The 16,188-nt window shown below is 38.0% G+C and overlaps 2 protein-coding genes across 2 annotated transcripts; both read right to left on the bottom strand.

Moving 5' to 3' along the window:
- Window positions 1–719: 719 nt before the first annotated feature.
- LOC122002952 (protein FATTY ACID EXPORT 2, chloroplastic-like) lies at window positions 720–5,532 on the bottom strand. Its single transcript, XM_042558356.1, has 3 exons — window positions 4,320–5,532; window positions 1,069–1,203; window positions 720–978 (listed from the first exon to the last, which is right to left on the bottom strand). The coding sequence occupies exons 1-3, from the start codon at window positions 4,747–4,749 to the stop codon at window positions 836–838; spliced, it is 708 nt and encodes a 235-aa protein (XP_042414290.1). The 5' UTR covers window positions 4,750–5,532; the 3' UTR covers window positions 720–835.
- A 4-nt stretch (window positions 5,533–5,536) lies between these two features.
- LOC122002950 (extensin-like) lies at window positions 5,537–13,873 on the bottom strand. The gene is made up of 9 exons (XM_042558355.1): window positions 13,665–13,873; window positions 13,069–13,431; window positions 12,607–12,732; window positions 12,340–12,385; window positions 12,147–12,229; window positions 10,176–10,253; window positions 10,021–10,074; window positions 7,544–7,678; window positions 5,537–7,440 (listed from the first exon to the last, which is right to left on the bottom strand). Exons 2-9 carry the CDS (start codon window positions 13,372–13,374, stop codon window positions 5,767–5,769), a joined length of 2,502 nt encoding a protein of 833 aa, XP_042414289.1. The 5' UTR covers window positions 13,375–13,431; window positions 13,665–13,873; the 3' UTR covers window positions 5,537–5,766.
- Between the last annotated feature and the right edge of the window lie 2,315 nt (window positions 13,874–16,188).

Below are 16,188 nucleotides of genomic sequence, written 5' to 3'. Positions count from 1 at the left end.
CCAAATTTGAGATGTGACATTTCGAGTTCTCCACAAGACTCTCCTTCTGTGACCACTAAGGCTAAAGTAGGATGGAAGGTGGAGTCCCAAATGGATTCCCTCAGCAAGATAAGATGGTCCTGATTCTTGGCATCTTATCATTGCCAATTGCCACCCTTTCATAGGGGGAACACTTCCCAAGGGGAAGCCAAAACGTGAAAGCAAATGCAGGGATCAAGAAAATCATAAAATAAAATAAAATAAAAACAAAAGGAAGTGCGGTGTTCACTTACTGGTGTAAGAGAAAAACAAAACACTAGTTTAATGAAAAGGAAAAGAGTTTGTGTAGCTACTGACCTTAATGCTGAAGTATGAAAATGGTTTACCTTCAATGTGAATCAACTGCAAATGGGGACAAAAGAAGCAGGCAAAGGAAGAAAGAAGAATGAGACGTATGTAATTGCCACAAAAAAGATGAGAGAAAAAAAGAAGGAAGCTATTGCATCATCCTCAGGATTGCTAACCTAGCAGTGATGGTATCAATGGAAAAGCATAAAGGAACGGTGATATCAGGAGATAGGAAGGCATAAAAGTGATACACGGAAAGGTGATATTTCTCTTCAGAGGACCTTATAATTTCACGGAATCATTATCATAAACAAGCCGGTCTATTATTCTACCCTATCTCTTATCCTATGGAACTCGATTATTCCATGGGATGGAAGGTGGAAAAGGTACAATTTGCAGAAGAAAATATCTGCCAAGCATCAAAGTTAGATGTCCACAAGACATGCTCAGTCGAGTCTACAGGAACCAGAAAAGAAGAGTTTCTACAATTCAAACTCATATCGAGACATTAGATATGCGAGCTACGGAGAATTCCATGAGAATAGCCAGCAACCATGACCAATGAGATAAGAGATACAACACCTGCTGGAAAGATCTTCCCGGACCTCCTGAAGCGAGAACCCATGACTACGAGGAGAGCTGCAGATAGACCTGGATGTGGAGGAGGCATTCAACAGAGGAAAGAAAGCATTAGTGTAGTGGAGACATGAGGAGGAATATTGACTGATGTTGTTGCCATACCTAGACCGAGAGATGAAGCGAAAGCTGGCCTCACTGGAAGTTGTGTGTACACGAAATACAGTAGCAAGGCCGATATCCCTCCTGCAGCCAACGACTTCTGACTGCCACCTTTAACATATCCCATGATTCCACCAACTGAGAGGGTGTCAATTAAAACAAAAAGAAACATCATCAATGCCTGTTACTGATCTTATACAATTCAGTAAGATGAGAATATAATGAAACCCAAGCAATGTTATGCGATCTAGTATAGTATATTTTATAAAAATAAAAATAAAAATAAAAAAATTATTAGTTCCAAACACTGCAAGGATCTGGACATAATTAATACAATGTCAGTTATTAGTTTCTAGGACTATAATGTCCAATTATTGGATGTTTGAATGGTTATCAATCTCATCTTCTGAGGAAAAATATTAACCCATCAAATCTAATTAGCCATAATAGCCAAACAAAGATTGCCTATGTTTGCCATGAAATCTCAGGATCTGGAAAAAATAACTCTCATGCCAAACAAGTCCATAATTATTTAAATGCTTCCATCAAAGGATCTCCATACTACATATCTAATCACATCCAAGATGGAATGTCGAATCATATACCATTAAGAATGATTAGACATGATGATGGACAAAATACTTCTTTAAAAGTTAAGAGAGGATCTAAGTGAGCGCTAAAATATAGGAAGCTCCAATGGCGATACAGTATTTTGAACAGTATGAACAATTATAACTTCCAAGTTACTTGGATAATATTACCCACGCCACAATTATAAACAATCAACAGGCTCCACCAATTACAAGAACCATCTCCAGGCAATGTTGGGAATATACTAATACGCATGAAGGACATCTAGAGTAGAGCAATTTACAAAAGCAAGATTACCCTCAGTTTTGCATTGAAGATATTTCCAAGGGGAGTGTACCCTTTTGAAAATATATATCAGCAATAAAAGTGGTGGCATTTACAAGAACAAACAACATTTGTTGTAAGAACCTAAGAAATCTCAAAAAAAAAAAAAAAAAAATGTAGGGCCAGCTAGAAACAAGATAGTGATCCAAGTCTGATAAAAATCCCCAATAGATTAGATCTATCAGGAGAGCAACCATAGTAGAGTGGAGATTAGCAGCCATTTATTGCACGAATGATGTAGCTTTTCCATGGTTCCCCCAAAGAGTATTTTCCTTATGTTGTGTTACCCCCGTCGATTTGAAAATAGAACAACAGAAAGCATAGATTATGAAGTGCTTTCCTCTGTTTAGCTTATCAAATTTTAAGAACAAAGAAGTTGCCACGAATCCCGTAGAAGCAATTTGCCTCCAAATCACATCTGTATTGTTTCAGATTCTGCACAAGCAATTTGGCTCCAAATCGCATCCATCCAAATCACATCTGTATTGTTTCGGATCATGGCAAGGAGCTTGTGCAGTCACGCGAAGAGGTTCCACTGGTAGTGGGGGAGCTCAGTGCGGCTGTGGGGTTTCCGCATCTGGATGGTGGGCCAATTTTGAGGGCAAGGCAAGCAAACCAGGAAGATGACGATGAGAGCAATTTCCCCTCTCCTTTTATCTCCCTCAACGAAGCTGAGGTAAATGAGGGAGGATTTTTCTTTCCTTTCTCTCTTCTCCTCTCATTCCTCTCCATTCAACTAGTGTCAACACATTCTTAAGATAGAAGAGTTGAACACAAAATAGAGATGGTCTCTTCAACAATTACTCCTAGTTTTAAGACCACCATTCATCACTTGAATAATATCTGGAAAGTTTATAAAAAAAATAGCTCCAAGGTTTCAAATGATGGACCAAGTAACACCGAACCTGATGCAATCGGTCTATTAAAAACGTACGTAGTAAATACAAGCATATGCTGCTCCAAAATAAAGTTTTACACGTTGGCCTAGGCAATCCAGAGAATAAGTTTTCTGGTGAAAAAGCAAAGAAATAAATTCTTCAACCCATAACAATATGTTCAAGAAAGAGAGAATAAAATATGTTTATTAAGTCCAAACTAGATCAATTAAATCACTATTGATTTAAACTTTAACAAGCTAAGGATTGATTAGGCAACATAAGACTTAAGCAACATTAGGCAAATGTAATGTGGTCATACACTGGATATATGCCTAGAGCAATTAATATGAGAAGGTACTTTATTGGGAAAGATCTATTGACATGCCAGCAGGTTCCTTTCCCCTTCTCTTTGTCCCCATTCTTTTCTCTAGTTGTCACATAAATTGAGCTTAGACAAAGCTCACAATTTTTTTGTTAGTGACCATAGTCTCAGTAAAATTCATCTTGACTAACTAACTAAACTAAGTAGGATATACATGATCAAGTAGATTAGTTCGAACTTAGAGGAGGTGAAGAACATTTATTTCATTCTCACCATTTAATCATCCTCATCATCAAGCTATGTTTGTCCCAAATATTTGGGGTCAGATACAGATTTAGACAATAGAACACTGATTGTCCATGCTTAACACAGCCCTCAATCTTTGTCATCCACGATCAGAACCGGCATTGACAATTTTATTCACCCACTTGATGCCCTAGGAATATTGTAAGTGCAACTACCTTCCAAAGTGACAAAAATACTATGTAGCAAAACCCAAGTAACAATTTTTCGTTTTATGTAGCAGCTCTATGCGCCAAAAATATATATGTAACTAGAATAGTCAAGGTTGCATTTACACCTCAATTAACTTTCAAGTTATATGCTATATGTGTCTTAAATATTGCAGTGTTACATTTCTCTATAACTGGGAATCAACCTGCCTAATAGGAACAAAACTCCTCACCAGTCTCATACAATTCATGGAAACAAATTGCAATAGAGCAGAGAACGAAACAAAGAACATGCACGCACACAAACTCAAATAACCAACTGATATCAGTTTGGAATAGTTGCATATTGATAGACATAGTGACCTAGGACTCGGACCAAATCATTAACTGATCCAAATCTCATGACTATAGTTTACTGCTAGAGTAAATCTGACTTATAAACTATAGCATTTATTTTGGTAAATCAGTGGACACCTGCAAGAAAAAACTGAACGAGAAAGATTTAAAGACAACAAAATGCCGCAAATAGAAGACGAGGTTCCACTAATAAGCTGAGTCTATTATAGAACAAATCGAAAAGAAATTCTGGTTGTAATATGCTAGATTTTAGGATATGTAGCTCCTGCATACAACTATTCACTTTCGCAGATTACACTTTCTTAGACAAAAACGATCAGATGAAATTACCTCCAACGAGGGCCGCATATGCCAGCGTGATCTTCTGCGACATTAACATCCCACTCGGTTTCTCCCCCTTCTCCTTATCCGCTCCCCCCTCTTCGCTCTCCTCGGAATCCCCGCCTCCGCTCTTACCGTTCCCCCCACCTGCGCCATCATCCGAGCCGCGATCGGACCCATCGGCGCCTCCTCCTCCATCAATTTCCACCTCCACCTCAATTTTTGCTTCGTCAGGCTCGGCCGCGGCGAGACGCGTCCAGGGTCGGGGAAGCGACGAGCGCGGAATGGGGGAGAAGATGGCGGCGGATCGGGAGGCGGAGCAAGCCCGAGGCGAGGGGTAGCAGGAGGCTTTAGCAGAGAGTGCGAAAGGGAGGCGGCGGAGGAAGAGAGAGGACTGGGAAGAAGCCGGCAGAACGGCGAGGGCGGTGATCACAGCCATCTCCGATCGGATGCGGAATGACGGCGAACTGGTCGAGCGCGGGTTTAAAGCAATCGGTCAAAGTTCTTTAGCAGTTCAGATCCGCTGTTTAACTCGGATCATGTTTTAGCATTCACCGAGGTTCTATAAGTGGCTAAAGTGTAAGAATGAACCCTACGGCCACTGAAGAAGGAAAAAAGATGTACGCTGTTTGGACATAGATGTTAATCCTAAATCTAACGGACCAAAAATAATGGTTCGTGGCATGTAAGCGGTAGAATGGCATTATCATCCGTCCATAAAATAACTAACGGTCAAGATTTCATCCAACGAATCGGGCCCATTGATAAGCAGGCTTAAATAAAGCGGCCCATCGAGGTCTCTCGCATCTTCGCCTCGGACCCCAGAAACAGAATGCAGCTGCAACCTGAAACCCTAATCGCACCGTCGATTCCTGGTCGCCACCCTCCGTCACCAATCGCACCGCCTTCAGATGGCCCGGCGGTCCTTCAAACCCCAAAAGCGGTGGATCCTCCTGATTCTAGACGCCGGGTTCTTCTCCGGGGCTCGTGGAGATGGCGGAGAAATCGCCGAGTTGCTCCTTGATCCGGTTGCTCTTCCTGTTCCACGAGGACGTCTTCTTTTCTGGCGTTCCTCTTTTGTCGCTCGGCGATGGTGCGCCGGATGTCTTTGGTAGCCCTGCAGCGTTTATGGCCTCGGCAGTGTCGATAGGGGCACCGCGCTCGCAGGGGACGATATTCTGGCGATCTCGGTGGAGTGAAGCTGAATTATTATCGATCCAACACGATTGTGAATCGAAACACGGTTACTTGAGCACCTATGTGCCAGCATTTTAGTAACAATATACAAAACTTGTCTCACTGAAAAAAATGGCCTGCAAACAACAGTAGTGCTCATCCTAGACTTAACATCTACCTCTCCAAATGCACTTGATTCCAAAGGTCATACGTCGATTTTGGTTAACAGATTTCGCTCTTCTCTTCCTCTCGGTAGTCTTTTGCTCGGCAGTAGGTGGAATCACTTTACACCAACTGATGCCATTAGGTCCTCGTACTCCGAGTCTGCCTCAGGTTTCCTTGCGGATACGGCATTGTCCTCTGCTTTTCTGGGTGCGGTTGAGATCGCTGTCGGTGAGAAAGGGTCGTAAATTTGACTACCTCCGGCATTTGATGGCATGCCGGCGACATAACCAGGCGGTTTGCCACCCAACTGCTGAACTGGAATCATAGGATGAGGCCTGTTTGGAGGATGCAACTGGCTCGGAGAGGTCTGCACGAAAGGAACAGATTGGCCTGGAAGATTAGGTGGTTGGGGTGGTCCTGGCGGAAAACTGGGAGCCATTGGATTTGGTCGGACTGTAAGGCTTGGAGGTGGCCTTGCTATAGTCCGATCAACTGGGAAGGGAGAAACTGGGGGAGGCGGTGGGCGCATTGGAATTTGAGTTGGGTTTGCTTGGCTAGGGAAGGCTTGAAGGTTGATGGAGTTGTGTAAAGCTGGCCTAAAAGATGGAGGCTGAGGCAAAGCACTGACTGGAAGAGTCATCTGTTGGACATGGTGAATATTGGGCCTCGGAGATGCCAAAGGAGCAAGATTTTGCGCACCAGGAGGTTGATATGTAAAATCACCAGAGATTGGACGTGGCGGTCTGGGTGCTACAACTGGTGGTTGAGTCTCCGGTGTTGCAGGTGAGCCGAGCAGCTGAGCCGGTCTTGATGATTGGGCGGGAGCAGATGGAAGAGGAATTTGATGTGGCATTGGAGCTGGTGGTCCTGGCAGCATAGATACTGGTCGAGGTAACATGGGAGGCATAAATGAGGGTGCCGCACTTGGTGTAGTTGGCAGTGGTACACCTGAAGAGAAGGGAACAGGTGAAGGTATTGAAACTGGTCCAGCCTGCGTGATTGAGGTAAAACTGGCACCCGGTTGCGAAGGAAATGGAGCAGGAGGAAACTGTGTTGCCAAATGCCTAACTGGTGAAGGTAAAGTGATAGTCCCACTGACAATGCTAGCAGGAGCATTTGGAACTGGAGCAACAGCTGGTGAAGAAACAACCGCTACAGGCCTCATGGGTAGGGCTTGGGGTTGCAACAATGGCCTCTGAACCAATGGAACAACCTGAGACCATCCGGAGTTGCCTGCAGGAGGTAATGCAGACAAAGGCCTACCAGGAAATGCTGCGCTAGGAACTGCAGGCACTGGTTGCGACGATAACAGTTGAGTCGGAGCAGGCAATGCTCCAGTAGGTTGAGTAGTAAATGGAGGCATGTGGGTAAGCATATTAAGATAAGGTGGAGGCTGCTGGCCCGAATGGTGTAGGTGTGGAGGTTGATTCTGATTCTGCTGCATGCCTCCAGGTAATTGAGGGGTAGAAGGTACAGCCATGGATGATGCACCGAAAGGACCGATTGGAAGTGCAGAAAAATGAGCATTAGTGTTGGGCAAAGAAGGCATAAAGCCGGAAATTGGTTGCTGTTGGGCATTAGGTGCGCCAACAAGAGGCCAAGGAGCAGCAAAACGTTGATATTGCAGTGCATTCGGTTGTGTAGGCAACAACATAGGGCGTCTGATACCTTGATTAACATCAACTGTCCCCAAAACCATTGAGCTTGAAGTTGTTTCTTTCAAGATTGTTTTTGTACTGTCTCCATTAATGGGTGAAGTCAAACTCGAGGAACTTGTTGCAGTAATACCCTAGAAAAAGAATTAAAGTGCAGAATAAGCACCTATGGATCATACAAAGAAATCAGAAAAAGAAATACACGAGCTCAAAACAAAATTAAGGCAGTAAACTCACAGATACAGGAGTGAGTAGCAATTCAAGTAGGGCAACTGCTGTATCGATTTTCTCGTATGTATCTGCAGAAATTTTAACGTGCAACTCCTCATACGCATCCAGAGCTTCAGTTTTGACAGAATAAGTAACTTCATGCTGAAATCATATAGACGGCATCTATCAACTAAAAAAAATGAAACAAATACAGCCCTAGAAAAATGGTACACTTGAACCTTAATCCCTCATCATAAGTCACCAAAATTTTCAAGGAATGTATAGTTTGAACTTTGTGGCAGACTAGATCAACTGTTATATACTTGAATAGAAACAAAGAACACCGCTTAGAAGGGAATTAAAGTTGTTCTAAAGGTATTAGAGTTCTAAGATGTGTGATGTTCAGGGTTTAGTCCAACATGGCTACATTGACATTTTATGTTTTGGAGTTTTATCATGAATATTATATATACCAGTATCAGGTATTCTTTATATTTATGTACAAGATCATATTAATTTTCCGTTCCCTACTCATGTCAGATATGGGTCGGGCATTAACACTCACAGTTAAGATTCAATATTTCCATGGATCACATGTAAAAGGAAAATAGAAATAGTTGTGTTAACTACTTGGATCTGCACCTGAGTTCAAATAACGTAGAATTTCCTTATCTTCTGTGGTATCAGTGTCTTCTCTCTTCATCATTAGGTTGCACCAATCCATTAAGCCAGCTTCTAAGCAGGCTTCTATAGTTCTGCCTGAAGATATGTGTCATCTCTCGACCAAATCTGCATCCCAAGACTACAGAGGTCGAACCTTCTTATTCCGACCAGTCACATCTGCTCTTCCTCCGTTGCTACCTATTTCCAGAAACAGCCTGCTTTTATGCTGTGACTTCCCAAGACACCAAGCTCTTTTACTTCCAAATCTCTCACTTATCTTAGGGTCCAGCAGATCAGAACCTTCTTAGCAGTTTGGCCTCAGCAATGGCTTTCTTCTCTTCCACTTATTAGTGAATAAAGGTTATTTCTTCACCCCTTTTAGATCACAGCTCTCAAATCAGATCAGATCTGAGAGATCCAAGAGATCCTGCCACTCCTTGTGTCCCTGTTCTTCTTCTTCCTCCAAGCAGAAAGCTTCCTCACTGGTCTTCATTCCATCCTGCCTTTAAACACATTAATGTTGTCATTTAAAACCAGCAGAACTAGTCTTCCCAGGCCATTTTCACTCTCCCTCTAATTTATTCTCCGTGCGGGGCATCCAATGCCTCCTCCATGTCCCATTGCTTATGGTTCTCTATCTAGCTTGGCTTTTAATTTCTTCTCTACTTTCTATGTCTACTGTCCAAAGCTGAGTGCAGATCTATTTGTGTTTGTTTCTTCTTTTCCTCCTCTCCTTTCTTTTTCAAAGATCAACTATGTTCTATTTGCATGTTGTATGTGCACTGCTTAACCTTGAAGAGTATATTGTCGTCCTCGTCTCTTAGGAAAAGTATTGTTTTCGAAATTTGCTATTTTCAGTAAATGGTCAAGCTGTAAATTCATCTTTTGATCCAAGGCCCTGGAGTGCTTTCCTTTTCATTTTCTTCAATTTATTGCATACTATGCACTTCTTAGGAAGAAACCACTTGAGAGACATAATCATCCCTTCCTCATCTTCTCTCTTTGTTTTCCTTCTTTGCCAATGCCTAGATCTAAGATTGAAGGAATTGATGCGAGTACACTCTGTCCAAAGCTTTGTTTCACTTTTATCGTACCTAGTTTATATTTTTTTTATAGGATCTTCTCTACCTGATATAACAAACTGGACATAACATAGATAGTATTGATGCTCAAGTTTAAAGGGAGGGTTAGAGGTATTACAGTTATTATGCATTTGGTGTTGTAGGTTTAGTTCCACAAGTATTTCCTACCAAAATCACACTAAGATTAACTAGAAGAAAGTTTTGAATATCTTTGAATGACAAGAACAAAGAAAAAACCTGCCATGCCAATCACGGTGACAAAAGGCGACTACACTCGGCCCCAGCGCGCCCTCGCCAACCCGTCTCAAGGCCAACACAGAGAAGATAAATCACGGGTGGCTACTAGTCTTGGAATAGCGACTGGCGCATGAGGGAGGCATTTACCTCGGCTATGCCGAGATTTGAACACCAGACCTCATGGTCGCAGTACCTCATGCGCTAGCCACTAGACCGCCCCGAGGGGACACTGCCATACCAATCACGAAACTAGAGAAGATAGCAGAGTAGCATGGATGACTGCTAAAATATCAAACTACGAATCGAAATAAAGATGCACGGACAATTCAAATACCAAAGCTAAACTGCTATGACAAATTATGAAAGGTACACAGGAAAAGCAAGAATCTAAAGATTTTATAGCCTGGAAAAAAGGAACCATATCAACACTGAAAAAATATATGTAGTATAACATATTATGGCTAGGTTAGCAAACCAATTTATTAAGTTCCATTGCTAGTAAAATGTCATTATTGTAATCACCTTATCTCTTGTGTCTTTTTTTGTTCCATAAACTCGTATTTTAGTTCCCGTCTCCTGTGGTGCACAAAAGAAAAGGAAAAAAGATAGAAAGATAGCAAATATTATATCAATGTTTAGAACACTGCTCAAAAGAATCACCATAACGTAATTCATACTTCTTCTAGTCGCTTCTGGGTATTGCTTTCAGGCCCCAGTAGTAGCTGAATAACATTATATCCTGGATGTGCACTGATCTTCAATCACCATAAGAAAGAGCATGCAAAAACACAAAAGATAACAAGTAATGGAGACAGATCACGGAATTGCTATTCTCTAACAAATGAAAACTTAATTATCCAGTACATCTTAAAATAGTAATAATAGGTAGGGATGGCAAACAGGTTCGTGTAGCCCACAACAAGGCCTAGAATGACATGGGTTGTGCCAGCCATGGCACACCAAAGACTGGCTCGTGCTGGGACAGGCCAGGCCTAGCCCATGGGTCAAACTGGACAGTTGCTGCTTGGCCTGCACGTCGTGTGTTCCATGCTGAGTACAGCATGAAGCTGTACCGGGCGTAGTCTAAAAGGACTGCCCCACTTCTTTACACAGTCAAAAAATGTGATTTGACTAGAAGACTCCCAAATTTTCAAAATAAAGGTTAGTTAGTTTGCGGGTATTTGGGTCAAATTAAGATTAAAATTACCATTTTACCTCAAAAAAAAATTTCTAAACTTTCCCTATAGATAATCCCACCCCTTATAAACAATTCACAATTCTCATTGTCAATCTCTCAACTCACAGCTTGCATTCTCTTCATTCTCATTCTCTAAATCCCTGATCTTTACCAATCTCTTTATTTTTTATTATTATATTATCTATTTAATGAAAGGGAGCATTGGTACAATGGTAAAGTTGCTGCCATGTGACCTAGGTCACATGTTTAAGTCTCGAAAACAATCTCTTGCAAAGCAAAGTAAGATCACGTACAATAGACCCTTATCCAGGACCCCACATTGGTGAAAGTTCGTGCATTGGGCTGCCCTTTTTATATTATCTATTTTATAATAATCTCCCTAATTCCTCATGAGGTCACCATCAACGTTGTAAGCATACCAGTTCCCTGATAGCGTAACTCTTTGTGTCGAGGTAGGATATTAATTTAAAATTTTTACTAATGCATTTATTTAGAAGAGTATTTTTTATCATATAGACAATTAATAATTTTTAAAATTTATATTAAGATATAATGGAAGGCCATGGTTTTGGTATTGGATAACCATGACTCTCTAGCTCTGAGGCTGAAAATGTTAGATGCTCTAGGATTTGCAAGTAAGGATCTCAACCTATTTTGTATCTGTGTCCATGGAAGATCCAACAAACTCCACCCATTGAATGGGTTGGGATCCCTGGAAAGGAGTTGATGTTCAAATTGGCCCAGGGTCCGGGGAAAAGGCACAATGGCACAACACAAAAAGCAAGCAAGCCTAACGGACTTGTGTCATGCCCAGCCCAGGCACAACCCATTGACACCACTAATAATAGGCACTCTTGGCACCATGCAAAATTTTATGTTTGAGAGGTTTAAAGATTGTCCACAACAAGGCTAACCCAATATTATTTTGTCCATCAAAATTTGCTATATTAAGGGGGTGTTTGGTTGATGGGTTTGGGAATGAGGGAATGGAATGATAGTAAAAGATAGTGTTTGGATTGTGGATTTGGGAATGACATTTTGGGAATGATTACTAGAATTATGGGAATCAACCAAACCCATATAACTTGATGGGTTTCATTTTCATTCCTATTCTCATTCCACCCTACTATCAAACTCATACCCATAGTCATTCCCATCATTTAACCAAACGCCCCCTAAAAGTCTTCCTCTAGTTCACCATAACTCTTACCAACTAAAATCCAAAAGTGATACTACAAAGGATTTATAGAATATTTACACGAAATGCAAATCAAAACATTAAAATTTAAGAATCTAACCCCATAAAACAACTTTTTGAAAAAGGTGCAAGTTGATAAAAGTATTGTTGGTCATATAAAACACAGAAGCTATCCACACAAATGCCTAGAACAGTGAATATGCAGCATGGTAAACAAAGAAAGCAGATGACAGAACCATCTAATAAACTTACAGGAATGGGAATATCAGTCTCTTTCAACAATGGTTTGTAATCAGAGGGAGGTTTGTAGGAAGGATTCAACCGAAGAATTTCACCTACAAATTCAGTATTTCAAATTTATAGAGACCACTTACAATGAAAATACAATTCCTCAGACACAAGAGCATATGGGAAAGAAATAAGCTGAGAAACAGAAGATAATTACCAATAACTTCTCGCCTTTCTAACTTCAAACGTTGTATCTTTGAAGACTGCATATTAATGTTGAAGGTTAAACCAATTAGTAATGAATGTAGTTATCACTTCCCAGGAGAGGTAACTAGAAAGGTACAGGGACACAATAATCAGTTTACATGTAAAATAGTGAGAGATTTTTAATAGCATAGCCTGAACATGTCTATGAAGAGAATAAGTAAAATATGCTTAGAAATAATCAAAATTATTTTCCTTAAAACAATATCATGTATTCTACCTCCTTTCCACTGGTGTGGCTGCCAGAATCATCATCCAAATCTTGCTTTATTGAGGAAGGACTTTGATCATCTGTGGTTTCCAGAACTCCAGATTTCAGTTGCTCGGTAATTTGCTCCAAACGAATCTGCTCAGGAAGTAATATCACTTAATGTAACCTGGAATTTGAAGCTTCTTATGAGAAACTTCCATCTAGTAGCTAGAGGGAAAATGAAAGTCTCCTGCTGAAATAGTTGAGAATTTTTCTGACATGTGGAATCATTATGTTTGCATGTATTTACATTGTGGCAGGACTCAAATAGCATCTCATGTACATGAGACTGTGCCTGGTATCACTTTAAACCAAATAGAGATATATAATAGTAAAATTTCTAATATTTTCACAAGAAGTATGAAAAAAACAATAATCAAAAAGTTAAAATCAAGCAAAGGGTTACAAACAATTATCTCAGTCACACCATACCTGATATGCTAGCACCCTTCCTTTTCTGACAGCAGCATCCAGTGTAGGATCAGGACCCCATTTGGTTTTTCTTTGAACTGATTTGGCTGTTTCTTCTTTAGCAGAACTACCATCTGATTTTCCCCCAGCTCGAAAGATAGGAACTAATGAACCAGAATGTTTATTTTTTGGTATCACAAATCCAGATTTTGCACCAAAAAAGGAAACCTTAGGACTGCTTGCTGAAACAGTAGACGAAGTGGGCATAGCTCCACTAGTTTGTGCTCGGCGTGGTTCGGTATTTGTTGGATCAACTTTTGCAGCCATCGCAATACTAATATCTGTCTTCTCAATGTAGTTAATTACTCTGCTGGTATCACACGTCTACAAGAACCACAACAAGCACTTCATCAAAATTGGAAATTGGGTCACTATCAAGCCTTTTTTCTCGGAATTGTAAAGAGATTGTCAAGCTATGCCAAAGGGCATCATCATACAAAACAAAAAAAATTAACAAATGTAAAACACTCCGAAATGAGATCGTTCCTCTTCTAACAATCAACGAATTACAAAGTAACAGGGAGAAAAAAAAAATCAAGGAGCTGCGAAATGACAACCTGAAATTGGCTATACTTGTTTCTGTGAAAACCTCCAGTAACTGATCGTCGAAGAGTTGTGATCCAAAGTCGACCGATCTGCTGTTTCTTTACCTGAGACCAAAGAGATCGAAGAGGGAGAGGAGAAGTTTAGGGGGAAAGGAGCAGAGTGAGGTAGAAGACGGAGAAACAGCGACGCGTCGATACTGCGGGAAGGGGGTTAGGGCGAACTCAATAGCTATTTGGCGATAAATTTCATTTAGCCCCTCACATTTTTTTTAATCTAAAGTTCCTCGAGCTGAAAATGTGTAATGATTATTTATTCTGTGACTTTTCCCATTTCTAAATTTTAATTTATATATTCTGAAAATGAAATTATAAATTTTTCATGAGTTAAATAAAGAAAAAGAAATAAAAGAGTCACTAATTATCAGAATCGTCTTTTAAAAATAAATAAATAAAAGTTAAAATAATAACCTAATATATTTCTCATGCTAAAAATATCCCTGACGAGTGATGTTGTAATAGCTGCAGCTTAACTATTATATAGTTTGTCAATATTTTTTATTTTTATTTTATTAAAAATATTATATGTTGAGCACTTTTATATCAAAATCTTTTTATTTTAATTTTGTCAAAATAAATAAATAAACGTAATTAAAATTATTTTACCTTAATTAAAATTAATTTAAAGCTATTATATATCTATACCAAGTTACCAACTATATAATAATCGTTAGCAATTATATATATAAATGTTATACTTTGTAATGACTACTATATAACTATTATAATAATTTTAAAGTGATTCTATTCAAGTTGAAATAATTTTGATTTTGAATCATTTTAACAAGCTTAAAATATTTTAATATAATAATGATGTACTAATTTGTATTAAGTTGAGTTATGTTGTAGCTGTTAAAATTTATATGTTATAGCCGCTATCATGTGCATGTTATAATAGTATTAGAATAAAGATATTTTTTAAATATAAGATATTATTTAAATATTTTAAAAATGAAATTCACACCAATTTTCTTATAATATCTAAATCATCTATTTTATTAAATTTAAATCATCATTTTTTTACTGTACATTACATCAATTATCTTAAAATTTTCATTATTTTTATTATTTTTATTATTTTAATTTTTCTTCCACTTTTTTTATTATTTTTTCTCTCTTCCTATATAATATATTTTTTTTATAACTCAATTGTTCTATTTTTTTTATTACTCAATTTATTCTCTTAATTTTTTCTCTTTCCTAAATTAAATGATATTTTAATATTTAAAAATGAATTACATTCCCTAAATTTAGAAAAATATTATTTATGAAATCTTAATTTAGGGAATAAAATATCCTAAATTAAATGATATTTGAATGTTTAAAAAATGAATTACATTCCTTAAATTTAGAAAAAAATTATTTATGAAATCTTAATTTAGGGAATAAATAGAATAATTGATACAAAAAAAAAATATTTAAAATTTAAGATATATTCAATGTTTAGGAAAATTGACTTGGATACTTTAACTGATATCATTTTATTTAATGCAACACTTTGTGTCTGTGTGTATATATATATACACACACTAGCCACTGCTGTGGAGGTGGTGCTAGTCTCAAAGACTAGTGCCTAATATCCTTGGTGTTGGTCTTTAAAAATGTACCATAATGGTGGCTGGTGTATTTAAGTTGTGGTGTTAAATTGTTGCATGCAATTAAAGAAAATAGAAGATAGACTTTTTATTTTAATTTAAAAAGAAAAAGATAAAAATTGTTGCATATATATATATATATATATATATATATATATATATATATATATTTTGGAAGGGGTAAATAATGGGGAACTTTGTCCTTGTGTAACGACCTTTTGCAAAGATTAGACATCTAATGAGATATTTTTTTATCAAAAATTGATCTCAAAATTTATTGAAGCAACTACTAATGCATGTACTAACTATACCAACCTATGGGTGCTATAAAACATCATACATGAATACTTTAAAGCTTTATTTGATAAAATAATTAAGTTAAATTAAGTCGAATCTAAAATAAATTCAAGCGGTTGAAAAAATATATATATTCAAATTTGATTTTTTTTATTAGTTTGAGTTTAATTGTTGACAAATTTATAATTTTAAATTTGTTTAATTAGTTAGTGAGTTTATAATATAAATTTGTTTCTTTATTTTATTTATTTCTTTATCATGATAATAATTTTATTAACAAAAATAGTTCACTTGTTCATAAACATTGTTTATAAATAATTTATAATTTTATTCATAAATATTTTATATATATATATATATATATATATATATATATATATATATATATATATATATATATATATATATATATATATATTAGACACACAAGAATGATACTGTGCATATTCTAACGTAAGAAACAGTGGGTAATATCTAATTTGGATGATCTGACGTGATTAAAATTGATTTTTTTTCCTCACATCAGCATGCAACTCTCTCTCTCTCTTGCATGCAACCAACTCTTTTCTCTCTAATACATGTAAGGT

Source organism: Zingiber officinale, chromosome 7A, assembly GCF_018446385.1.
Source record: "Zingiber officinale cultivar Zhangliang chromosome 7A, Zo_v1.1, whole genome shotgun sequence".
NCBI classification, from domain to species: Eukaryota; Viridiplantae; Streptophyta; class Magnoliopsida; order Zingiberales; family Zingiberaceae; genus Zingiber; species Zingiber officinale.
The sequence above is the reverse complement of the archived record's forward strand: the minus strand, read 5'-3'. Positions and strand labels throughout refer to the sequence as shown.

Excerpts from the sequence above, each read along its gene's own strand:
- LOC122002952 (XM_042558356.1), bottom strand. The coding sequence starts at position 4,749 with ATGGCTGTGATCACCGCCCTCGCCGTTCTGCCGGCTTCTTCCCAGTCC. Across the intron at positions 1,204-4,319 it reads ATATGCGGCCCTCGTTGGAG|TTGGTGGAATCATGGGATAT; the intron begins GTAATTTCATCT and ends ACACCCTCTCAG. Across the intron at positions 979-1,068 it reads CGCTTCATCTCTCGGTCTAG|GTCTATCTGCAGCTCTCCTC; the intron begins GTATGGCAACAA and ends CTCCACATCCAG.
- LOC122002950 (XM_042558355.1), bottom strand. The coding sequence starts at position 13,374 with ATGGCTGCAAAAGTTGATCCAACAAATACCGAACCACGCCGAGCACAA. Across the intron at positions 12,733-13,068 it reads GAAGGGTGCTAGCATATCAG|ATTCGTTTGGAGCAAATTAC; the intron begins GTATGGTGTGAC and ends CTTCCTGAGCAG. Across the intron at positions 12,386-12,606 it reads GCCACACCAGTGGAAAGGAG|TCTTCAAAGATACAACGTTT; the intron begins GTAGAATACATG and ends ATTAATATGCAG.